At 38.5% G+C, this 26,849-nt stretch overlaps 1 protein-coding gene across 3 annotated transcripts in view; it reads left to right on the plus strand.

Moving 5' to 3' along the window:
• The window catches only part of KLHL7 (kelch like family member 7), a 69,382-nt gene extending 42,616 nt beyond the window's left edge, over positions 1-26,766 (plus strand). Inside the window, exons 7-11 of one of the 3 annotated variants that reach the window (XM_009203244.4) lie at positions 4,174-4,316; positions 18,817-19,057; positions 20,978-21,179; positions 23,951-24,048; positions 25,355-26,766. In XM_009203244.4, coding sequence (XP_009201508.2) covers positions 4,174-4,316; positions 18,817-19,057; positions 20,978-21,179; positions 23,951-24,048; positions 25,355-25,638 — 968 coding nt within the window. In that variant the 3' untranslated portion in view covers positions 25,639-26,766. The remainder of the gene's footprint in view (positions 1-4,173; positions 4,317-18,816; positions 19,058-20,977; positions 21,180-23,950; positions 24,049-25,354) is intronic. The other 2 variants (XM_009203245.3, XM_009203247.4) reach the window with 2 other exon arrangements.
• Positions 26,767-26,849: the final 83 nt, after the last annotated feature.

Here is a 26,849-nt window from a genome sequence, read left to right on the forward strand (position 1 = left end):
TCAATATAAATTCTCAAAAGAGGGACACTTTACCTGAAGCTGAAGTTGAAACAAAATTATTGCTGCTGCTTCTGCCATTGGGCAGATATTTTTCTTAGCCTATCCTTTCACTAAAAGTATAACCACCAATCCAAGTGATCCAGCTTTATCTCAGTTCCAACTCCTTATCTTGAGCAGATCCAAGACTTTATCTTCTCTGCCTCATACAGCCAATAAAAACAATTTCTAGGTTTCCAGTATTTTCCTTAGACTTATCACATAGCTACTGCTTACTAGTGTGATGTGGTTTTAGGTGAGTAGACCCAATGTCGTCCCTAGATTGGAAAAAAATATATCCATACAATGTAATGTTCTATAGTTACTAAAAATATTTTACATGAATATCTAATAATGAAAATTTTCATAAGTGGCAAAGGCATATTTTTTTCATTAAATGAAAACAAAACTGAAAAAGACTAAGTGTGTTTGAACCTAGTTGAGGTTGTCAAGGGAAAAGGAGAAGAAGTGTGCGTCAAGGACACATCCTTACAAATACCTATATTTAAGGGGTACAGGAAAATGAAAAAAAATAATAAAAGAGCAGCCCCAAAGCTACTTGAACCAAAGCCTGGTGGTGTCTTGGAAAACCATAGTGTAAAAGAGTGTTTAGAAGGTAGAACATAGGTGGCCACTTGTCTCTTTAAATGCAGAGAGGAAAGAAAATCAGGACCAAGAAGATGCCTTTACATTAGGACTTTTGTCTCTTAGATTTTGTACATGCTAGTATCAGGTTTTTTGTTATGCCCAATTCCCAAACTGTATGTTATTTTCCTGGCCTTAGAATTTCTATGTCTTCATACATGGTCTGAGCTGTTGAAAACAACCAGCCAGTCTCAGAATCTAGTGTTTAGTTCTTACATGGATTCTGAACTGATTAAGAAACAGGATAGCGGCATTATTTCAGAAAGTCAACCAAGTGTGAGGAGTAGACACTTGAGCAGGATGCTTTGTTGTTTAGTTTAACTTACTAGGCTTATTCCATTTTTTTTTCTTTTCCTTTTTTAAAATAAATAATAGTGGATTGTTCTATTACTCCTTGACTAAGCACAAGCAGCTGAGATGCTTCCAAGCTTTGGGGCCTGGGCAGAGCTAAATTGGGGAAAGCCTTCCAGCCTCTCTTTTTCAGATCATCAGTTGTCTTCCTACCGCCTGACTTTGTTGCCTTTCCAGAGTAGAAGAAAAACAGAAGACGATTGAAAAATAGAATAAAACTAAGCTAAAAAAGTTACATCTAAAAGAAAACGAATTACAAAATACAAATGAAGTGCACAGTCAAAGCCACCACAAAGGGCCAGGCCAACTTCCCTGAAAATTTACAAATGATTATACCTAAATCTGGAAAGAATAACTCACGAAGAAATAAGCCTAAGCAACAACGAGCTCCTCAGAGAAAGTTACCAAAGTGTCCCCCAGCCCTATTCTTGGGGAGGGAAAAAAAGGCCCATCAGTGAAGGATCCAAAGGCATGCCTCCTCCAGTGTGTCAGCACAGTTGGCCACTGTCAGCCACTTTTACCCCATGGCCTATTGGTGGAAACAGTTCCCTCTTGTCTCTCTCCTTCCCTCCTACCTTTTTCTTACTGGGAATATTTTGCATTCATAGACTACACAGTCCACTTTCAACCTGTGTGGAACCATCCTAGAGCAGTGGCTCTCAAACCCCTCCCTAGCGTTTCTGATTCAGAAGGTCTGGGCTAGTGTTCAATAATTAGGATTTTCAACACACTTCCAGATGATACTGATGCTGGCTTCAAGAACTACCCACAGGCTAAATGCAGACTTGAGCTAATGTGGTTTTTACAATTGTAAAGGATTATAAAACAAAGAATATTCCACAGAAACCATATGTGGCCTACAAAGTCTATTTGTCCCTTTACAGAAAAAGTTTTCAGATCCCTGACCTAGAGCATGCATCAGCTTGCCTTGGCCTCTGAAATATCCAGCTGTTTGAATACAAAAGAGCTTCTACTCAAACTCTGAAATGGAAGAAATGATAAATATTGATAAAGATGTTCATTAACTCACCAACGATTCCAAATGAGTTTCCATTCTCTATCCTTTTAATAAAGACCCAAAACATGGCTTCATTTATAGAAAAGTTTTGCATGTGTCAGGAATTTTTGGGCCAGGCATGCTGGCTCAGGCCTGCAATCCCAGTGCTTTGGGAGGCTGATGTGAGAGGACTGCTGAGCCTAAGAGTTTGAGGTTATAGTGAGTTGTTAGGGCACCACTGCACTCCGGCCCAAGTGACAGAGCAAGACCCTGGCTCTAGAAAAAAATAAAATAAAATGGCCTTATTTTATCTTTAGATTGATAATATTGTACAGTTCAAAAGATATTAAAAGGATACATAGTGAAAAGTAAGTCTCCCTGATATCCCTTTTCACTACTCTCTCATTCTCTTACCCTAGAGATTAACATTATTATCTTGTATATACCCTTCCAGAGGTAGTCTTGAGACTGTACATACAGTCATTTACTTATATATCCATGTATAAATTACATGTATAAAATTTGTATATTTACATTAAAATATACATTTTTAACACAAACAGTATTGCACTCTGTATACTGTCCTACATCTTGCTTTTTTCATTCCGTATTATTTATTGGAGATCATTCCATGTGTACATACTAATCTTTCTCATCTTAACAGCCACATATAATGTTCTATTGTATAGGCATAGCATAATTTTTTAACCACTTCCCTAACAGTTGATAAACTCCTAGAAAGGGGAATTCCTGGATTAAAGGGTGTATACATTTATAATTTTTGTAGATTGGGCTATATCACCCTTCCCATGGTTATACCCATCCATCCCCACCATCAATGGAAGAGAGTGCTGCCTCCCCCATACAACCATTTTATACCCTGTGATCCAGGCAGTTTGATCTTGGCCAATCTGATAAGTGAAAAAAGTATGGTTTTAATTTGTTGTTTTCTAACTAGAGCACTCAAGCATCTTTTCATATGTTTAAGAGTTATAGTTCTTTTTCTGTGAACTATATTCAGATACTTCACCTAATTGTTGGTTAAGTTGCTGGTAATTCTTAATAAAGTATCTTTTAATAGTATTTTTTATTATTTATAAATATTTTTCTAGTTTGTCATCTTTTAATTCTGCCTTTTTTTTTTTTTTTTTTTTTTTTGCTGTGCACTATTTTAACTTAAAGTTTTATATAGTTAAGTGTGAACATTTTTTTCTGGCTCCTATATTTTTGGTCATTCTTAGGCTTCTCCATTCTGGGCCTGTTTTTTTTTCCCAAGCTTTTACTGCATTTATGAGTTTATATATTCAGATTTTTATTGATTTGGAATTGAGAGTGAAATATGAGGTAGGGGTATAATTTCTTTCTTCATATTGTTGTCTAACATAGACAATCCTCCTTTCCCACACTGATTTGAAATGATACATTAACAGTTTTTGATTGTTAAGTGGCATTGACAAAATTAAGGAATTGCCGAAGGAAAAGGATCGTGATAGATCACAGTAGTTCTGACCTTACTGCATTTTAGAGTCATCTAAGACAGTGCTTCTCAAAGTGTTACGTACATCCTAATTACTGTGGGGTGTTAAATATGCAGATGCTGATTCTGTAGGTCTGGGATAGGGCCTGGGGTTCAGCATTTCTAACAAACTCCCAAATGCTGAAGCCGCTGGTCTTTGAACCACATTTTAAGTGGCAAGATTTAAGAAGCCCTCTAAAATACCAATTCCTAGACTCTATCTAGAGATTTTTATTTAATTGGTCTGTAGTAGGTCCCAGGTATAAATAGTTTCAGAGATTTTCTAGGTGATTCTAATGTAAAGATCAAGAACCACTGGGTTAGGAGATGTGGATATTATTTTGACAGCTGTTGCTTGAGGAGCCAGATAATTCACTGGTACATAGTAAGTTGCTTGCTGGGTGGGGCAGTCTTAGAATAATGGTGATTGCTGAGAATAATGAATTGGTTAGTACTCGGATCCTTATACATTTCTCCTGCCTCTTCTCCCTCACTTTCCTCAAATGCTATAAAGATATGATAAAAGAAAGTTACTGAAATAAAGGCCCTGTTATGTCTTGGTATTTCCTTTTCAAAGCACTGGTTAGTGCCTGAAGTTCTTGAAGAGTTGCCATGTATTTTACTACAGGTGGAATGAGGTACCATCTACTGTCTCCAGAGGACCGAGAAGAACTCGTAGATGGCACAAGACCCAGAAGAAAGAAACATGACTACCGCATAGCCCTATTTGGAGGCTCTCAACCACAGTCTTGTAGATATTTTAACCCAAAGGTAACTGATTTTTATTCTTGTTTTTTGATGTTGTCTTTGAAAGCACTGAACACATAAGATACTCACCAACCACAAGTGGTAATAACTCAAACCTTCAGAGATGATAGTTTATGGTGTTCTTTCACATACCTTAGGAGATACATAGATCATTTTACAGATAAGGAAATCAGGCTTAGATTCCAAATGTTTCCTTAATTGTTCTGGAATGTTGCATGGTAACCACTGTCAAAGAAAAAAGGAAACTAGTTCTTCCCCACCTCTCTTTGTCAGCAGCTCCTTGCATTCATTACGATTTCTTCCTTATGTCCCATTTTAAATGAAAATCTGCTTCTGGGGCTATATTTTGTTTGTTTTTTCCCCTTAGTAATTTTAATATGAAATAATACATAGTCATTCTAGAATATTTGGAAACCCTAGAAAACCACAAAGAAAAAAGATTAAATGACCTTTATTTGAACCATCTAGAAATGGTCACCAAGTTTAGTGAACTTTTCATTACATATTATGCCGACCAACTGGGTCAGGAGAGCTTGTGTCATAGGGATAGGAATAAAACTTTTTTCAGTGGGTCATTACTTATAACCTTGAGAGAGTCTGCTCACGTTTCTACTCCTTGTGTCTTAGACCTGTATGTTTTGGCTGTGGGAGAAAGAATACCATATTTTTCTGGTACTACATGTATTGCTGGGGAAGAGCAAATACCACAATCCTAAAGGATAACACCCCAAACTTGCACGGTGATACCCATAAGTGGTGCTGAATCGAAACACATAATGATCTTTTTCATCATTTTGCAAACCCATTTTTGGTTGAATAGATACCTGATGAGACCAGAGCATTATTTCAAGCCTACATCCATCTGGATAAACCATTAGCAACTGCCCAAGACTTGATAAAAACTGACCTTAGGGTTTTTCTCCTAAAAGGTATAATGGACAGTAAAATGAACTGCTTGGAATTCTGTCAAGTCAGAACACTTTCCTTCATATTGTCCTTCAAAACAGTTCCTGACGCGGGGAGCTACAATGCTTTTGCAGCTCATTATTGGCTATTACTATCAAAAGTGAACCAAGTCCAGGCCTCTCAAATTTGTTAGCTGATATATTAGTGACACCCCTCCATGAAGACATAGTCCTGGGTGAGGGAGAAAGGTAGTGAATTAAGTGAAGGGCTACTGGATAAGGACTGTCATTAGCCTATTTGGGTATTTTGTGCCTTTGGAACCTCCGTAAGCCCAGTCTTGCATTTACATGCTGCATTATTGGTTGAAGGCATGCTGTATTTGTGGCTAGGCAGGTCAGGTAAAATAGTTCAAGATGGGTTAATGACATGGTCACCTGGTTTACCTTGGTGTCAGACATTTGCCATCTGTCAGAACCTCATGGCCAGCTGGGAATTGTCTACTGAAAGAATGATACCTGCATAAAGGAGGCTGACCTTGCTCCAGAATTTGGGGCATGCTCTGATTATATTGAGACATACCTCAAGCTATATGCAGCATCCTAATGCCCCAGGATCACAGGCAGCTGAACCATACTACTGTAGCCTGTCCCACTCAGAAAGATTTCTCGTACTCTAGATTTTACTTGTAACTGATAGCTTTGCGGTTTACCCAGAAGTGTAATAACCATATGCCATCTCTAATATGTAGGAGGTGCTAGGGGTCAGCAAGCTGTCCTTCATTTTCAAGGGATTATACCAACGTACTATAGGTCAGGGCTTCACAGACTTTTCTATAAAGGACCAGAGTAAGTATTTTCAGCTTTGCATGCCATCCATAGTCTGACCCAGTAGCAGGAAAGCAGCCATAAACAATACATAAGCGAATGGTTATGGCTGTGTTCCAATAAGACTTAATTTACAGGTCAGGAGCAGTGGCTCGTGCCTGTAATCCCTGCACTTTGGGAGTCCAAGGTGGATGGATCACCTGAGGTCAGGAGTTTGAGACCAGCCTTGCCAACATGGTGAAATTCCATCTCTACTAAAAATACAAAATAATTAGCTGGGCATGACAGTGCATGTCTGTAATCTCAGCTACTCGGGAGGCTGAGGCAGGAGAATCACTTGAACCCAGGAGGTGAAGGTTGCAGTGAGCTGAGATCATGCCACTGCACTCCAGCCTGGGAAACAGAGTGAGACTGTGTCTCAAAACAAACAAACAGAAAAAGACTATTTACAAAACCAGCTAAGGGGTTGGATTTGGCCTTCAGGCCATAATTTGCCAACCTCTGCTCTAGACCTAAGAACATCTAGGGACTTTGAAGCAATCAGCACTGTATTCTAGGCTTATCTTCTGTCCTGTCAAGCAACATTTCTTACCAAGATGTAGGATCCTTTCCATTTTCTGGTCTCCAGTAATGGTTAGCATTATGCGCATCAACACAGGAGACCAGTATGTGACCTTGGGAAGGTGAGATGGTCCAGGATGCCTGCAGCTTAGATTATGGCGTAGAGCTAAAGAGTCAAGGGATCCTTGAAGTCAGACCATGACATTTAAAAATTTTCCCTTCCAGCTGAAAAGGAATTCGATCTAATGATCTGAATAGATAGAAACAGAAATATGCATTAGCCAAAGTGTTAGCTATATGGCAAGTTTTCCTGGCTATATTAATCTGATCCAGTAAGAAGACCACATCTGGCCCTCTTGCAACAAAGTTACCAGTCTCAGCAGTTCCACCAAGGCAAGCAGTTCCTCTTATATTTTGGTAGAGAAAGAAACTTCCATCAGCTTTTCTTTCTTACCATAACACTTAACACCATAACCCATAGAGCAAATATGCCGCCAGATAGCAAAAACAGCTCCCCAAGGAGGGAAAGATCAGTTTAAACCGGCTAATCACCATCATAATTGGACTGTCCCTGTTGCCCTACTCTTGGCTCAGACATCGATTTCTGGTCTATTCCTTCATCTCCAGAATATAGGCTGATTTTTCACCTACAGAATTCTGGCTTTCTCAATAGAAGACTGAGTGACTAGCAGGTGCCATGAGAATTCATGGCCTGTGTACTATCCAGTAAGCACACTGGCCTCACTGTGAGGACAGTTAACTTTTCAGGATCCTTTTGAGTGAAGAACAGGAAAATGATAAACTTCCTTTTTTCCCAAACAAAAACTGAAATGGTAGTTTAAATTGTAATTCTAGGCCAGGCACAGTGGCTCACACCTGTAATCTCAATACTATGGGAGCCCAAGGTAGGTGGATCACCTGAGGTCAGGAGTTTGAGACCAGCCTGGGCAACATGGTGAAACCCCATCTCTACTAAAACTACAAAAAATTAGCCAGGCGTGGTGGCAGACGCCTGTAATCCCAGCTACTGGAGAGGCTGAGGCAAGAGAATCGCTTGAACCCGACAGGTTGAGATTGCAGTGAGCCGATATCCCGCCACTGCACTGCAGCCTGGGTAATGAGAACAGCAACAAAAACAAAACAAAACAAAACAAAAATTGTAATTCTAAAAACCACAGCTTTCAGGTATTAGTAATAATTACACCCAATTTGTTTCCCAAACCGTAACTGTGGTATTGATTTTGGCAGTTAAAAAGCAATTAAGCCAAGTGTTGGTGGAAGATATTTTATTTTAAAATAAAGTAGATGACTATTTTGATGTACAGATGGGCAAGAAGAATTCTGATTTCATTTAGGAGGCAGGGAGCACTGTTCCTACAATAAGGCAAATGTGGGATGACTCTTAACACTTTATTTTTAGTCGGCCGGGCGCGGTGGCTCAAGCCTGTAATCCCAGCACTTTGGGAGGCCGAGACGGGCGGATCACGAGGTCAGGAGATCGAGACCATCCTGGCCGACACGGTGAAACCCCGTCTCTACTAAAAAATACAGAAAACTAGCCGGGCGAGGTGGCGGGCGCCTGTAGTCCCAGCTACTCGGGAGGCTGAGGCAGGAGAATGGCGTGAACCCGGGAGGCGGAGCTTGCAGTGAGCTGAGATCCGGCCACTGCACTCCAGCCTGGGCGGCAGAGCGAGACTCCGTCTCAAAAAAAAAAAAAAAAAAAACCACTTTATTTTTAGTCTGTAGTTCTAATTCTTTCCTTGATTTTTTTTTTATTGGACAGTTGAAAAGAGATGCATATTCTTCTACACGAGCCTGGAAGTGAGACTGTAACTTCAGAATTCTCATTTGTTGTCTTGCCTTGCTCTTATAAATGACTCATTCCTAATTGCACTTTGAAAATTTATGGGAAAATTCAAATAATTGAGGAATGAACTACCAATAAAAACATTTTCATTCCATCAATTATAGTTCTTGTATTTTATTGGTGACAGGAGGCAAATATTTGTTCTTACTGGTGACTAAAAAGTTATAGCAAAGAAAAATCTTACTTTTTTTCTGAATATTGACAGAAAAAAAAGTCTTGGGTTGCTATATTGAATTGAAATGATATTTTTCTTGTTATTATCCTTTTATAAAGCCTGTTGAGCTGCCTCTTCCCATCCTGTATCTGTTTTTAAATCATCAAATGCTTAGTGATTTCTAAAAGAGTTATGTATTCAGTATTCTATTTATCCTAGTATTGGTGTTCTCAATCTGTAACATGGTAATGTCTTACAATATTGATACCTAAATAAAAGTTGACTTAACTGACCAGTTTTTATTTGGATTCCTCCTCCCAGTGAAATGATGAGCTGGGGCTTTGTAAGGATCTTGGCTTCATACGTGGAGAAACAGGAGACTATGCCCTGGAGAAAAGAGGATTCTGCATATCCCTGCCAACAATAAACTAGTAGTAAGACTAGCAGGGCGAGGGCCAGAGCTTGTAAATTACTAAGGCAGAAAACCATATGGCGCCCTATTCATGGAACCACCAAGTTCAGAAGGTTTACCCTGGGTGCATTTTCATATTCAGAACTCTAAGGTAGACTCATTACTGAGCTGAGTGTCTGGCGCAGGGTGAGTACTCAAGTTTATAAGGATGAGTGAATCAATATAACTTTACATAATTTTCTCGGTTGTATAAGACTGGATCTAAATATAGAGGGCTCTAAATAAAAGAAAAGAAGAGAAAAAGAAGTTATCTTTAACTTGGGACACATTTTCCTGTCAGAAATATTTTATATTAAAGGTATTGCAGTGCCTGTATCACAGCCACCTTCCCTCTTAAACAGGTCCTCCCTAAGGAGGAAACAGTCCCAACCTGTGATCATGGCAGAAATCAGCAGTTATAAACTGTGTACAATTTTAAAAGATCATGTGTATAAATGAAGTGTAAACCTTAAAGGAAAATGGTGTTACATTTTTTTAAAAAATGAGAGTTTTATAACAGTATATGAGTAGTGTTTGTCACCAGCAAAGAGCTCTAGAAGTACTACACAGAAGTAAAAATGTGAACACTGCTACAATGATCAGAAGTACCTACAAGAACAAAATATCTAAAATAGGCAGCAACCATCCCAGATGAGTTGGACCTCTAGCTGCAAGCCCCAGCAACTGACATTGCTGAGATGCAAGTGTGGGTCATCATAAGTATCCCTTAAGCTTCCTTAGTTGTCAGCATCATGGGCAGCCAGGGGTAAACAGTGTTCTCTGCAGTTTGTGCTTGAAAGGTATTCTCCCTGATTCTTTGAAGGCAGTTTGTAAGATAGGTGGTCTTCATGTTCATGTAAAGAAGAGATTAGATCACATCCTGAGGTAAGTTCTCGGTTATATGCTCTGGTTTTCTAGAACGTCTTCCAAAATAGAAATATTGAGAGTCTCAATTTCTTTTCAAGTACCTCCCTAATACACTGGTTGGTAGTGTTGTTCTAAAATCAACTTCACAGTCCCTTTCACCCCACCTTGGCATAGTGCCTGAAGTTCCCACCTTCAAAGATTTGTTTCTCTTTGTGTTATGTCACTGCATCTCCAAGAAACCCCCAGGGAAAATATGACTGACGCTGGGAGTCATGACATGAAACTCATGCTCCATAGCCACAGCTGGCCTTAATTATCATAAATTAACAGATCAGCACTCTAAAAAGGCTCAGGGAGAGTGGAAACAGAGCTGCATATATTTGATTGAAGGCTGTAAATGGGAAGAAATGAGGAAAATGGGAATGATACCTCCATGAAGTTGTGTTATGTTGTGTTTTTGAGACAGGTTCTTGCTCTGTCACCCGGGCTGGAGTGCAGTGGCACGGCCGTGGCTCACTGCAGCCTTGACCTCCCAGGCTCAAGTGACCCCCCACCTCAGCCTCTCCAGTAGTTGGGACTTCAGGCACTTGCCACCACACCCCACTAATTTTTTTCATTTTTTGTAGCGACAGGGTTCTCTCTATGTTGCCAGCGCTGGTTTTGAACTTCTGGTCTCAAGCAGTCCTCCTCCCTCAGCCTCTCAAAGTTCTGGGATTATAGGTGTGAGCCACCACAGCCAGCCTGGGGTGGGGTTTTAAGGGACTCTAGCCTTTGGGAGGTAGCTAGACAGCAGTGGGTCTATGAGCACAGGGCTAAAGGGATAAGTCAAGCTAAGGATAACTGACAGGGAAGGAGATAAATTCACACTCTTTACTAGACCATGTCACCAGTAATTAATATTGATTACCTTTGGTTATTGTTCATATGTTGACCCAGAGCTGCATTAAGAGCTGTCATCTCAGAAGTATTGAATCATATTTGGTTGGGTTTGGTACGGATTATCTTCTTTGAAAATTTGGTAATCCAGGTATAAAAGATAATTATCCTCACCTAACAACAGGGTGTGTTGTATGGCTAGCTGGTTGTAAAAGTATAGTTTAAACAAATAATATTTTAGCATATATTACCAGTATCATGGTTCATCTAGGATTTGAAATTTGTGGGTTGGACACCAGCAGGGGATATGAAAGACACATACAACAGGACCCTGTCCTCACAGAGTGCATGAGGTGTACACATAAGCACACAGCAGTTAGCACAGAGGTGGCGGTCAACACCTCAGCTGAACTTAACAGTTAATTGTCCTGATGTGTGATAGACAATGACTGTGTTGGTGGCATGGAAAGAAGAGAGCTCCCTGGGTTGGATTTGTCAATCAGGAATCCTCTGTGGAAGCTTCATGGAAGTTTTCTTGAGGGAGACTTACTCATAGGGTTTGGGTAGGAAAAAAGAGAAAAGACTTAAAAGTATATTGAATCCGGGGTATGAATGCATCTTGACTTGGTAAGTATGATTATTAAAATTTTTCATAAAAGCCACCAAAAGTATTGTGTAACTGAATGGAATCTAACTTGACTTTTCACTTAAAAAAAAAAAAAAAAGAAATTAGACATAGGTGGAAAAGCTGAAGGATTAAGTCATTGGTCTTTTGTCTTTTGTGAGATCTTTTTGTTGTTTTGTTTTTAAAACAGGGTCTTCCTCTGTCACATAGGGTGGAGTACAGTGGTGATCACTGCAGCCTCAACCTCTTGGGCTCAAGTGATTCTCCCACCTCAGCCTCCCAAGTAGCTGGGACTACAGGCGTGCATCACCACACATGGCCATTTTTTTTAAATTTTTTTGTGTGTGTGTGGAGACAGGGGTCTCACTATGTTGCCCAGGCTGGTCTTGAACTCCCAGCCTAAAGCCATCCTCCTGCCTTGACCTCCCAAAGCACTGGGATAAAAGTACATGAACCACCAAGCCTGGCTGAGACTCTTCTTTCCTTTTTTCTTTTTTCTAGATATGATCTTAGGCAAGTCAGTTAGCCTTCTCCTCCTTCTCCTTCTCCTTCTCCTTCTTCTTCTCCTTCTTCTCCTCCTCCCCCTCCCCCTCCCTCACTCTGTTGCCCAGGCTGGAGTACAGTGGCGTGATCTCGGTTCACTGCAGCCTCAACCTCCCAGGCTCAGGCATTCTTCTCACCTCAGCCTCCTGAGTAGTTGGAACTACGTGCCACTACATCTGCTAATTTTTAGATTTTTTGTAGAGACAGGTTTCACCATGTTGCCCAGTCTGGTCTCAGCTACTGAACTCACACAATCTGCCTGCCTCAACCTCCCAAAGTGCTAGGATTACAGGCTTGCACCACCATACCCCACCATCAGTTAGCCTTTCTAAACCAGTTTTCTGGTCTAAAGCCAAAAAGTTTAAATCTTCTCAGGATTTATGTGAATGTCAATTATGTTCGTCTGACTCTTTTTTCATTTCTTTGCTCTCCTTAACTCCTCTGTCAGATTCTCCCTGCCACCCTTGGGTTTTCTAATCTTCCCATATTTAAATATAAAAATGCTTACCATCTTCCCCACTTTGTTTTTCCCTTCATCTTCTGAACTCTTCTAGACACCTGGGACATCTCCTGTACTCTGTACAAAAAGTAGATGTTTGTTTCATTGGTGAGAACGTTTTTATAAATGAGTATACGATTACTTTCTGGAATTTGAGATAATTTAAAGCATAATATACCTTGCTACACCAAGATTAAAAATTGCATGGCAAAGTTCACTTAAAGGCAATCTTCTGTTTAGATAACTGGCAAGGTACTAGCACAGGGATACTATATACTTCTCTAATATGTTATTTCTACTCAAAGGACAAGTACTGTTATCAAGCGTAATAGCCATGTCATGCTTCATTCACCTTCAGACTGAGTTTTATTTAATGGTTGAGTTTCTGAGTAGCTTAGGTTTGATTTTTGTTTGTTGGTGGTGTGGTTTTAATTTGAGACTGGAGACAGGAAGAACATTTTGTGACTTTATAAAGAAGCAGTGATTCTTAATAATTCCCTTTCAGCTTGCCACTGGCCTCACTTTGGACTCTTTGCTAATTTTAGCTAATCATTAACAGTTAAGGAATGCCCATTTGTATATTGTTTGTTGCTAATTAAGCCTGATTTTATCTAGAAGCCTGCAATAGCACAATCTCCCTCCTCCCCAACTGTGGAAACTATTGAGCTACAATGTTACTGTTGTTGAAGAATTTGAGTTACAAGAGTATTTTTCCTAATGGCTAATTACTAAATTTCTTTCTGGACTTAAGAAGGTTAATATGTTTCCAGTAATATTTGTGTGACTCTACTGAAAATGAGCATATTTCAAAATATGGATACATCCTGTGGAATTACTTGACATGATCAAGTGTTTGCTTCTGGAAAACCAGAGTGCCCTTAAGAATGTGCTATTTGGAAGGAAAGCAAAGACTGCCTCTAATCTGTCCTATAGTTGAAATTTAGTCTCGTAATATAGCTATTTGTGTTTCTCAATTCTTAAAGCCTTTAAATTAGTTTGAATTAAATGTTCCTGTTAAAACATTTAGCACTAGTATAGGCTTCTGCTGAGAAAAGTAGTTGTTTTCCTGGTACCGTATTTTTGGTATCATTCATTGTATTTTTGCTATTTTTTTTAAATACATATTCTTTGTAGAAAATTCAAATATAGCAAGATATAAAGGAGAAAGCCAAAGTGCCCCCAACGTCCAAAGACAGTCATCAGTAGTTAGTGAACATCATTTCAGTCCTTACATTTTACAAATATGGGATCATGCCTACATGCTATTTTACAAAATGTATTTTACTCCCACCATTTTATTATGGAGATATTTTCACATCAGTGAGAATATCATCCTTTTGAAGGGCTGTAGAGTATTCCATCACAAGGATATACCATAATTTAATACCTGTCTTCATCAAACACATTTGGTCGATTTACAGTTTTTTCCTGTTAAAATACTCCTGCAGTGAAACACCATTATATCTGCCAGCTTTACATGCTGTCCAGTTTTTTCTTTAGGATAAATTCTTAGGAGAAAAATTGCTCTAGCAAAGGATGAAAGTGGAAACTATTTGGATTTACAAAAACAGGAGATGAAAACCTGGCCCTCAACCCCAGGAACTGCCAGTTGGTTGGTTACAGGTCCCTCTGGTCTTCAGTGGTACAGCCACCACAGAACCAGGAGCCATAGTGATAAGATGTCAGCTGGAGCCAGTGTAATATAAAGATAGTGCTGCAGTGAAGAACTGGTACAAACCAGTAGCAGAGTGCAGCAAATGTCTATGACATTTGCAGAGTCAAAAATGAGGGTGGCCCAATTGAATGATATATAGTTTTCTACAAATGTGAACTATCACTCAATGACAACATTCCCTCAGTATGCTAAGCCCTGGGCCAAATACTGTACAAACACATGGAGAGAAACTCTATTTTCACACCAGCTGTGCTTTTGGTGGTTGAGCATTGTGTTTATAAGTGAAAAGATATGCAGATGCAGCCATCCTGCTAACCTCCTGATTTTATAGATGAGGCTGTTGAGATCCAACGAGGACAATTCAAGTGCCCAGAATCACTTTGCTAGAAACACAATAGTGACAAGAGCAACCCAGATCACTGTACTCGGAGTCCTTTGTTCTTTCTAATAGGCCGTGAAAGTCTTTTAGAGAAGCAGCGTAGAGGCTAAAGACACAGCTTTGGAGTCTGATGGATTTAGATTAAGATCTTGGGTTCCCCATTTTCTAACTATGTGACCTTTGATAAGTTACTTAATATCTCTTAGTTTTCTTATCTGTAAATGAGTATATTAACTTATAGAGTTATTAAGGAAATTAAATTAGATGATGTTTTAAAATATTTCAGCATAGTTCCTGGAAAGGTAAGTACTTAATAACTAATAAATTAATAGTAGCTATTTGGTTAGGGATACATCCTAAGTCATTTGGATTCTAAGATCATTGGATGTTCGGGCTGAAAGGGAAGAGACCTTTGGTCATCTAGCGCAATCATTTTGTTGTACAGATAAAGTAAAGTCCCTTGGAAGTTAAGTGACCCAGTTGAGATCCGTAGCTCCTCCATACAGAGCCTGGCTTTATACCCAAGTTTCCCAGTTCCCTTGAACTGCATTCTTTGTGTCCTTGCAAAATGAATGAAGCCAAAACTGTTTCTATGTGTTTCTCATAAACTACTTCTAGGAATGTTCTGGTATCTGGCATAAACCTGCTTTTCATGTAGATTGTCACCATAGGCGTATGGCCTTTTTTTTTTTTTTTTTTTTTTTTTTTTTGAGACGGAGTCTCGCTCTGTCACCCAGGCTGGAGTACAGTGGCCGGATCTCAGCTCACTGCAAGCTCCGCCTCCCGGGTTTACGCCATTCTCCTGCCTCAGCCTCCCGAGTAGCTGGGACTACAGGCGCCCGCCACCACGCCCGGCTAATTTTTTGTATTTTTAGTAGAGACGGGGTTTCACCGGGTTAGCCAGGCTAGTCTCGATCTCCTGACCTCGTGATCCGCCCGTCTCGGCCTCCCAAAGTGCTGGGATTACAGGCTTGAGCCACCGCGCCCGGGTATGGCCTTTTTAAAGCCGTTAGAAACTAAGATATATCAAATAATGGCTTAAGAGAAAGTACTTGCAGTTTGGTCATCTTAAACTCAGGTTGGATTGATTCCCTGTGGTTTCTCTAAGGAATCTTAAAGTTTCGATAATTTTGCTTTCTTTTTTCCGTAAGACCCTGCCTTCCCTAATTTGGCGCGATTTTCTCTCAAAATGATCTGAAATAAAGTTCTCAGGTGCTAAAAATGAAAAGTATTTCATTTTGGATTGTGGTTCCCTTTATACTACAGCATTTCTATTATTTGAGGATCTATGTGTTTTCAGAATACATTATGTAAAATCAATCCTTACTTTGAAGGAAAATATCTTTTTTTTCTTTTCTTTTTTTTTTTTTTTTTTTTTTTTTTTTTTGAGACGCAGTCTCGCTCTGTCGCCCAGGCTGGAGTGCAGTGGCCGGATTTCAGCTCACTGCAAGCTCCGCCTCCCGTGTTCACGCCATTCTCCTGCCTCAGCCTCCCGAGTAGCTGGGACTACAGGCGCCCGCCACCTCGCCCGGCTAGTTTTTTGTATTTTTTAGTAGAGACGGGGTTTCACCGTGTTAGCCAGGATGGTCTCGATCTTCTGACCTTGTGATCCGCCCGTCTTGGCTTCCCAAAGTGCTGGGATTACAGGCTTGAGCCACCGCGCCCGGCCTGAAGGAAAATATCACACTGATCTTTTGCCTTGAGGCATTTAGAGAAAATATTTACAACTTATCACCCCCAAGCTTTTAGCCTTTTTTTTTTTTCTTTTTTTGGGGGAGACGGAGTTTCGCTCTCGTTGCACAGGCTGGAGTGTGATGGCATGATCTCGGCTCACCGCAACTTCCACCTCCCAGGTTCAAACAACTCTCCTGCCTCAGCCTCCCGAGTAGCAGGGATTACAGGTGCCTGCCACCATGCCCGGCTAATTTTTTGTATTTTTAGTAGACACGGGGTTTCACCATGTTGGCCAGGCTGGTCTTAAACTCCTGACCTCAGGTGATCTGCCCGTCTTTGCCTCGCAAAATGCTGGGATTACAGGCATGAGCCACCACATCCCACCCGAAGCTTTTACTCCTGGAGGAGCAATGAGAGCTATTGTATTAACAGCTAGAAAATCACACAGGGCAAGATACAATGGAGTGCTCAGTCATCAGGCCTGAACTTCAAGTGGTAAGGATTCAGAAGAAAGAAATCAGGAAAACCTACAAAAAGGAAAGCAGTCTTGAGCTTAGAAAAAAGTATAGCATGGCATATCACAGCAGAGGCAAGAAAGGCTGACTAGGACCAAGGAAGACAGGACTTTATACATGGATGTGTCTGCATGTGTACATGTGTATAATGAGAGATATATCAAAATTTTAAAAATCCTTCTACCCATGTCTTTTCCAGGCTTTCCAATTTTCCCATTTTCACATCTCAGCACCTAAGTGTAAGAACTTGCATGGAATAGATACTCAGTAAAACATAACTGAATTAAATCATATTTTTAGGGTAACCGTTCCCTGACTCTGCCCACACACATACACCTTCCCATCTGTGACTCTAGTGTTATTTGTCCATCTTCTTGCTAACATGAAAACTGCATATTCCTCTAGATTTCCCTTTAGCCTATGAGTGCAGGGAGCAATAAATAGCACTGCCTTTACCTGCAAGCCCGGGTTGGAACTAGTTTCATCACTAGGGTAATGCCCAACAGTCATACCCACTGAGCTGACAAGGCTGACTTCCCATCTACTCTTTCCCCCTCCCACAACTACATACAGTATCTAGGTACTATAATCAAAAAAAAAAAAAGTTTCTCATATAGCTCTCAAGTAATAAATGTCAAACAAATGAGGGGTAAGAGGGACAAGATTTGAGATTCACTGAGTTAATGCAGTTAATGAAATCGTATTTCTCTGCTACATAAAACTGATTAGATAGGAATTATGAGTAGATTTGAAGAACATTTAAGAGAATGATTTAGTTTATCTTTGAGGGATTGTTGCCTGTACAATATGATCATTATTTTATCTCTTTATTTCATTCTGTGGTATACAGTTTCTTTAAGAGAACAAGGGAAAATATTTTCCCCCAGTTTTTCAAGTGTTCGTTGAGTGGAATTGAAGTTTCAGGAACATGTTATGTTTATCCCATTGTTTTGTGTGCCCACCACTGAGTAACCTAGGGGGATATTGATCCTAATTTGAGAATAAAATCCTAAGCTATTAAGGCTCTATTTTCCTGGTCACCTAAAAAGCAGAATGTTAATCTTTGTCAGGAGTCCAAGTATTCTACTTTAAGGGCTCTTCCTTTCCTAAGAGACCATTCCTGATGTTCTGTGATACTTTAATCCAGTGACTGCCTGAAACACTGGATACGATCATAGGTTATCAGTCAGATTTTCTCAAAGGAAACTCAATAATCACACATAGTGCTTTCCTTGGTGAGATTGGGAATGGTATGAATTTCTATCTGACCCTGATTATTTTCAGAAAATAGCAGGAACACTGTAGCATCCTATCTCAAAAAAGGGGAGGGTCCAAGATACTATAACTTTAGGGGCATCCCTCCATGCACATCCATGGAAGGGTGGCACAAGCATTCTTGGATGCTATCAAACATAGTGAAGAAACAGGTGCTGTGAACAGCCCTTACTGTCAAGTACTGATAGGTGTATATTTCTAATCGTTGAGGTGAAAAGTGAGTATCCAGAATACTCAGAAGAGATTACTCAAGTATTTCCTTATAAACATCAACAGTTTTAAAGTCCAGCTGACTACATTGGCTCAACTGAATATAGAAAAGTAATAAAGAAATCCACGAAATACCTTCTGGCTTTAGACTATCGGTAGGATAATGGCAATTTGAGCTTTACATTATCCATTGATTACTTATATCACACTATATATCCGGCAGGGAAGGGATGGAGACATTTACATTTGAAAAAGAAGCTTTTTAAAAATAATAAAAACTTATTTTAGAATCTTTTGGTATTATCTTCAGTAACAAAAGGAATAGAAAACAGGGTGGTGATGGTATATCCAAATATATTTAAGTTTATTTTAGAGCCAGAAAGGACCCAAAGCAGTCAAGTGCCTGCCTTCTGCCCTCTGCCCCATCTAATCAACATTCCGCAGAAACCACACAAGATTAAATTGGTAATAGTCTCAAGCCAAACATTTGTATGTGTAGTCTAATTAACATATTCTTATATATTTTTGGCTATATCTTTGCATTGTCCTTTTCAGTTATATTTTTTTCCTTACTGAAAGCTTCCTGTCCTTTTCTGCTACAGGATTATAGCTGGACAGACATCCGCTGCCCCTTTGAAAAACGAAGAGATGCAGCATGCGTGTTTTGGGACAATGTAGTATACATTTTGGGAGGCTCTCAGCTTTTCCCGATAAAGCGAATGGACTGCTATAATGTAGTGAAGGATAGCTGGTATTCCAAACTGGGTCCTCCGACACCTCGAGACAGCCTTGCTGCATGTGCTGCAGAAGGCAAAATTTATACATCTGGAGGTTCAGAAGTAGGTAAGGACTCCTTAAGTATTTTGGTTTGGGGCAAATGCTTTAAAGCCAAGTATCTTGGCTTTCATATTTAAATAAACAGCTGGTATTATTTCTCCAGATACTTTCTTGGTAATTTAAATACGTGTTTGTCACATTTTAGAGCTCATCTCCCTGAAGGTTTATCTCATTCCTTTACAAACCATTAAATTACAGAATTTAGCTTCATAGATTAATGGTCCATTTTTTATCATAATGAAGCATTAGTTGACACTATCAGAAGTATAGTTCTAAATTAGTTATTTGGGCTACATAATATTTGTTTTAAAGATTTCAGAGTTCAACTTATAGACTCTTTAAGAACTCATTACTGTATTCAGGCTTTTAAGATTTGTATTATTTTTGCTTTCTTTTTATTAGAAATTATAATGCTCTTTTTCATTCGTTTTATTCTTTAAGTTTTTAATGACTGTAATGGTATTCATGCTTATGAGCAGAATGGGGTGTGGGTGTGGATATAAAAACCTTTCTTATTGAATCATGTGTTAGTGTCCAGTAGTGCTCTTTTTCTAAATGAATAATTTTTCTAAATGAATATTCTAGGTGCAGACTAGACACATAATAGCTTTTGTATGCTTTCATTTTCAAGTAATTTCTTCAGCATAAATAATGGGCTAATAAAGAAAACTACAAAGACCAAGTAAACAGTTATACTTTTGGTCTGCATACTTACGTTTTTACCCCCAACTATATGTCAAATGAATTTAAAAAAATCATTTCCTAATTGTAACCATTTTCTCTCTTTAAAAGCATTCTTCACGGACTGTTATAATGTAGAATATTTCAAATACAATAAATCCTAAAGATGATAGACAGTAACTGTTCTGTGGTACTGCAGATAACTTCATTTCTTCAGCCTTTGCTAAGTGCGTTTTTAGCTTAAATAGTAGTTTTTTTAATCTACTATATACTATATATTTTCCCATAGTGTCCACCCACTGAACCTACCAAAGCAGAAATGTTTAAAAAGTTAAAAATAAATTATTTTTGGTCATGACCATTGCTTCTTCTAGTTGTTATTTTCTGATCTTTACTTTTCACAGACCTTAGTTGCAATGGAGAATTATAAAGGTGGTGTTGTTTTTAAATCATTTGATATTAGCCCAGAATGGTGGGAGATGAGAAATAGTTTGGTAACTTCTAACATTTTTTGTCCTTGGGAAGGGAAAAAAAAAAAAAAAAAAAAAAAAAAAGCACTTAATCTTTAGTAGTATCATTTCTAAAATTTTTTTATTGAACTCCTGCAGTGTGTAGAAGTTTCAAAACATGATGAATGTATGTTTTGCCTTTAGGTTGTGTAATCAAAATACATCAGAAATATACATCAGTATTTTGAGAATATACTCAAGCAGGGACCAGTGTGATTTCAGGATATACCACACTGAGAATAGTTAGGAAGTATAGTTTTGTTAATGTTGCTATAGCTATTCCAGAATATTAAATAAGAATATGATCAGATACTAATTTTCGTATTTTAAGATGTGGGTCTACCATCTGTAAGGAACTATTATGCTTTTCCACTTTATATAAACATTTGAAGTATGGATAATTCCCATCATGCATAACGGGGCTTGAAGACATATATAAGGCTTCGTATTTAATTTTTCTTTTGAAATCAAATTTCTTTTTCTAAAGTTTAATTACCAATTAATAAGTCTTTCCAACAGATCCTTTTAAGGATGTTTTCCAGGGTGTATACAAACAGGATTATTAGCGTTTTCTTAAACTATTCCTACACTTTGTTGTTGTTGTTGTTGATTGAGTATGAAAATGGCCCTATGACCCTAAATTCTTCCTTCCTTAACTAGTAAGATCGACAGTCAGTTCTCTCCAAACCCCCGCACACACTAAAGTTAAGTATGATGGGGCCTTTTTCTTTTACAGGAAACTCAGCTCTGTATTTATTTGAGTGCTATGATACGAGAACTGAAAGCTGGCACACAAAGCCCAGCATGCTGACCCAGCGATGCAGCCATGGGATGGTGGAAGCCAATGGCCTGATCTATGTTTGTGGTGGAAGTTTAGGAAACAATGTTTCTGGGAGAGTGCTTAATTCCTGTGAAGTTTATGATCCTGCCACAGAAACGTATGTACCTATTTAAAACTTATTTTACAGTTAATTGTATTCTATAAGCTCTGTAGGAGATGTCAAAAGACCAGAGGAACCCAACAGAAGAATTTTGTCCTTGAGTGACGAGTGTATATAAACTTTTAAGTGTGCTAGGAAATGTAGAGGAGGAGGGGGAAATTTATGATCAGCAATAAATTTGTCCTTAAATAGAAATAGATTTGTCTTTAAACAGAAATATTAGACACTGGCTCATGACATTAATAAATCATGCCTCCCTAGTTCTTTTTAGGTGGTAACTTCCTAAGTATGTTTAGATTCATGTTTATTAAATAAAATTATTCTTAAATCAACTGCTTTTAAAAAGGCAAAGTGTGTCAAAAAGGTAAAGTGCTAAAGAAATAACTGGTTAGTCAGTTTTTCTGACCTTGTAGTTAATGATGGAACACATTCAATGTGGCCAAAGGAAATGTGCTAATCATTGAATAATGGAGAGGGGACAAGGGCAGGGGTTGTGAGTAGTGACAATAAAGCTGATGAGAACATAAAACAGATGATACCCTAGTTGTATCTTTTATGGAAACATCCAAAGAGCTTTGATAAGAAAAGTCACTTGATCATATGGCTGAATTGCCCATTGTTCTTCCCTTACTAGAACAAGTTACTGGGTAAATATGTTCACTAAAATGTTGTGCCAGAGTTGCATCAAAACTCTGGTGCTTGAAGTTTTTTTTTTTTTTTCAGACGGAGTCTCGCTCTGTCGCCCAGGCTGGAGTGCAGTGGCCGGATCTCAGCTCACTGCAAGCTCCGCCTCCTGGGTTCACGCCATTCTCCTGCCTCAGCCTCCCGAGTAGCTGGGACTACAGGCGCCCGCCACCTCGCCCGGCTAGTTTTTTGTATTTTTTTTAGTAGAGACGGGGTTTCACCGTGTCAGCCAGGATGGTCTCGATCTCCTGACCTCGTGATCCGCCCGTCTCGGCCTCCCAAAGTGCTGGGATTACAGGCGAAGAAATGTTTCTAAACATTAAACTTAAGATTGCAGATAGCAGGGACCTAGTTCCTCCTCCGCATGTGAATTATAGGAGGAAGGGGAATTTGCGAAACTTTTTTCTAAACCTTCAGGAGATTTAGATATACATAAAAACATGCTCTCTTTTTATATCATTAACATAGTATATGGAGAAGAAAGTGATATGTAAATGGAATTTTTCCAAGTCAAATACTACGTTTAATGCATGATGATAGCTCAGTCTATAAATCTCACTGCGTGCAGGGCAGTAAAGACCTAGTTTTTACTGCTCTCCCACTTCCGAGCTGTATGCCGGTCATTTCACCTGGATGAGGGTGTGTTTTTCCTAAAAACAGGAGCCATGCTGTCCACCTCACCTTAACAGAGTACTTGGAAAATGAGAGAGGTGACTGTCAAACCATTTTTAAAACAATACATACATGTAAGACAAAAGAACTGTTAATATTTCAGAGTTAATCATGGTGCCCTAATTACGTTTTATAAAGTTAAATTCATCAAATTGTTTTGTTTGTTTGTTTGTTTGTTTGTTTTTTGAGACGGAGTCTCGCTCTGTCGCCCAGGCTGGAGTGCAGTGGGGCGATCTCGGCTCACTGCAAGCTCCACCTCCCGGGTTCACGCCATTCTCCTGCCTCAGCCTCCCGAGAAGCTGGAACTACAGGCTCCTGCCACCTCGCCCGGCTAATTTTTTGTATTTTTAGTAGAGGCGGGGTTTCACCGTGTTAACCAGGATGGTCTCGGATCTTCTGACCTGGTGATCCACCCGCCTCGGCCCCCCAAAAGTGCTGGGATTACAGGTGTGAACCACCGCGCCTGGCCGGCCATCAAATTGTTTTAAAGAAGAAATATAAACAATAATTATAGAGAGTTACACTTATGCCAAGTTTCCCTTTTGTTGTTGTTACTGTTGTTTGGAGTCTTTTGGTTTAAGTTAGCTGCTAAAAGCACAAGCCTATGTGCCAGTACCACCTTCACAATCACAAATGTCAGACTTGGGAGTGTATGCAGAAGAAGGTTTTAAATATCAGAAAAAAAATAACTAAACTCTATTGTCTGTGTGTATATGTATAATGCTGCTACTTGTGAATTAATATCCTTTAACTCTTGTGTCCACATTTATATTCTCAGCTTCATTATTTATAATAGTGGCTGTGAACAGAGCACCATGAGTTACTAAACTTGACAGAATGATAGTACTTTTTTGTTACCAGAGCAGCATAGACTTCTTAATGTAGATTTAAAGATGGACATGTGAATAGTAACAGATATTATTAATTTCCTGATTGCCTGAGGCCCATTATAAGTTTGTGTTTTACTTACACATGTATAAATAATAATTAAAGCTACGTGTGATAGAACTAGTTCATATTTCCTGCCAGCAGAGGTGTGAAGAAAGAAAAAAGAATTATTTCTTTATCTTCTAAGTATCTTCCTCTTCTTTTTTGTTCCCATATTACAAGTTTTTATGAACCTCAGGAAATGGACTTCCTCTAAAAATGTGTTTTTTAATAGTCAGATATCCTCATTTTCTTATATCCTATCAGAATTGAAAGGAATAAAATCCCTGTTTACCCCATGTATTAATAAATTACCCATAATCATTGTTAAACTTTTGTTTTCTACCCTTCTAGACATTTTGTGTGTATATGTACACATATGTGAGTAGTAAATAAGCACTTAATTAGAATAATAGACCTTTCTTATTAGTATGAGTTCTTTTACTTCCTGTAAACAAGCACACTAAAATCTTTAATTTTTTCAGATGGACTGAGCTGTGTCCAATGATTGAAGCCAGGAAGAATCATGGGCTGGTATTTGTAAAAGACAAGATATTTGCTGTGGGTGGTCAGAATGGTTTAGGTATGTGATGTTAATTCACTGTTCCACTTTCCTGATGAGTTTGCTGATACTTCCTTAAATTATTGAAGCATTTTTTTTAAATCTAGATAGCATTTGCCATGCATATTATTATATCTATTTTTATAGTTTCTGGGAATTAACATACTTGATAAAATATCGCAAGATGTTAAACATTCTTGTTTATGAAATGTCGCAGTGGTCACCAGTCATTGTGACAATTTTAGATGGCTGCTATACATTTCCAGATACCTCCTGGGGAATGATGTCACACCAGCTTAAGAACTATTGAGCAATAGAAATATGTGAACCTTAAAAAACCTTTAAAAACTTTTTAAATACAAGTTTTAAGGCTTGTATCCAGGGCCTAAATGGTAAAGTTTCCTAAATATTTTTAAACATTGCATGAAAATATCAATATTGTAATTTTTTATTTTATTTTATTATTTTTTTTTTTTTTGAGACGGAGTCTCGCTCTGTCGCCCAGGCTGGAGTGCAGTGGCGCCATCTCCGCTCACTACAAGCTCCGCTGCCTCCTGGATTCATGCCATTCTCCTGCCTCAGCCTCCCTAGAAGCTGGGACTACAGGTGCCCGCCACCACGCCCGGCTAATTTTTTTTGTATTCTTAGTAGAGACGGGGTTTCACCATGTTGGCCAGGATGGTCTCCATCTCCTGACCTCGTGATCTGCCCGCCTCGGCCTCCCAAAGTGTTGGGATTACAGGCGTGAGCCACCGCACGTGGCCCAATATTGTAATTTTTAAATGACTAAATTTGGCATTTTATATTCGTAAATGATGTACTAAAGAATCTTAAATAATTTTATTAAATGAAAGGGAGTCGGAACTGAATCTAGACACAAGCTTCATTTTAGTCAGTACATTAAAGCATTACTTAAATGTAACAACGTCTTTTCCTTCTTGTGTCCCCGCCCATTGCTATTTTCCATAAAGTGCTAAAAGATAAGAGGGAAAAGAAGGACATTTGAATAATTATAGTCAAAGTTAATCAGAGGGGAAATCACTGATCTGTTTATTTTGCATTTTTCCAGAATAGATAGAATATGTTTAATTTTGTAGGAAAAAAATCAATATTTAAAAAGAAATATTAAATTTCTATTGTGTTAAAATAAGAGTAAGAATTTAGGTGGTGGCTATGTGGACATTCATTGTAAAATTATTACAGTTTTTCTGTGTGTTTGAAAATTTTCACAATAAAATATTGGAAAAATACAAAAAGTTATTACTTTAAGAAACCTTAGAATTTTTCATACAGTTTTTCATGTTGTTCATGTTTTATTCTTTTAAAGGTGGTCTGGACAATGTGGAATATTACGATATTAAGTTGAACGAATGGAAGATGGTCTCACCAATGCCATGGAAGGGTGTAACAGTGAAGTGCGCAGCAGTTGGCTCTATAGTTTATGTCTTGGCTGGTTTTCAGGGTGTTGGTCGATTGGGACACATTCTCGAATATAATACTGAAACAGACAAATGGGTTGCCAACTCCAAAGTTCGTGCTTTTCCAGTCACAAGTTGTTTAATTTGTGTTGTCGATACTTGTGGAGCAAATGAAGAGACCCTTGAAACATGAAAAATGAGTGGACTTCAGAATCATCAGAGACTCAAAAATATAGCCACCAGTGCTTTGTTCCAAGAGTTTGGTGACAAAGTTTTGGTTTGGTGTTTTGGTAAAGAAAGTTTCAAGTGAAATGAGGTTCCTATTAAATAGATGTTTCTTTTATATGGATTTCCTTAATTCAAAGATCATATTTTAGCTGGCCACAAAACCAAGAACATATCTAGCAAGAAAACTTGAAAAAGTATAAGCATTTGTTAAAAATATGAATTTCTTGAATGAATTTCACATTTGTAACTATGATTTTGGCAGAATGGAAGATTGGCTCATCAGTGAAGCGCAGTATCTTAGCTCTAGATTCTGTTTTCATGCATCACAGAAGTGCTACGTGGTTAGGTCTGTTTGTGCTCAGTCAAGAACTAAGAAATAGTATGAATTGTAAGTCAAGATGGGCAACTCAGATGGAGCAGCTTAGTCTCACATAGTTTGCTTGTCTTTATTTATTTTTCTAGTGCCAAATTTTTCCATTTTTAAAGTAAGCCAGAGTGAGTCAAGGCATATACACACTTTCTCACAAAACTTCCTAAACAGATTTGGGGGTTTAATGTGTCCAACTCCTCATGAAATATATTCAATCCACTTAAATATATTCCATATTTTTAACACAAAATGTAAAGCTTAGCACCAATCATTAATTTATGTCTCTGTTTTATCCAGTGGTTAAAAAAGGATTCTGCCTCTTTAGTCCTCACTGTTAAATAAAATCCAATCATAATAAGTGATTAACTAGCAAAAGGTAAAGCTATTCATAGCAAATTTCTAGATCATTAGAAAAGCACTGGTAGTTGTACCACAATATCAGTGTTGACTTTGAACTTCTTTAAAGAGATCATGAATTATTTTCCCTTAGCCAAAACATGAGATATTTAACCTAGTTGTCTCTAAAAGTTTTGTAATCATGAGTTATATATATGTCATCTCCTATTCATTGCTTTTATGTGATCAATAAATCTTTTACAAACCCAACTACTCATTTCTTTTCTAGTAATACTTTGCCTTTTTCACTGTGTATGGAATGAACCATGTAAAGCTGTCACCATCAATGTTTTTATCTGATAATATTAAATATTTTTTAACTTAAAATAGGCCACTCAATTTATTCGTTCTTCAAGTATGTTAGGTAATGGCTGTTTTTAGAAGTTGTGAAGCAGTGTCTCTTAATTTTC

Source organism: Papio anubis, chromosome 4, assembly GCF_008728515.1.
Source record: "Papio anubis isolate 15944 chromosome 4, Panubis1.0, whole genome shotgun sequence".
Lineage (NCBI taxonomy): Eukaryota > Metazoa > Chordata > Mammalia > Primates > Cercopithecidae > Papio > Papio anubis.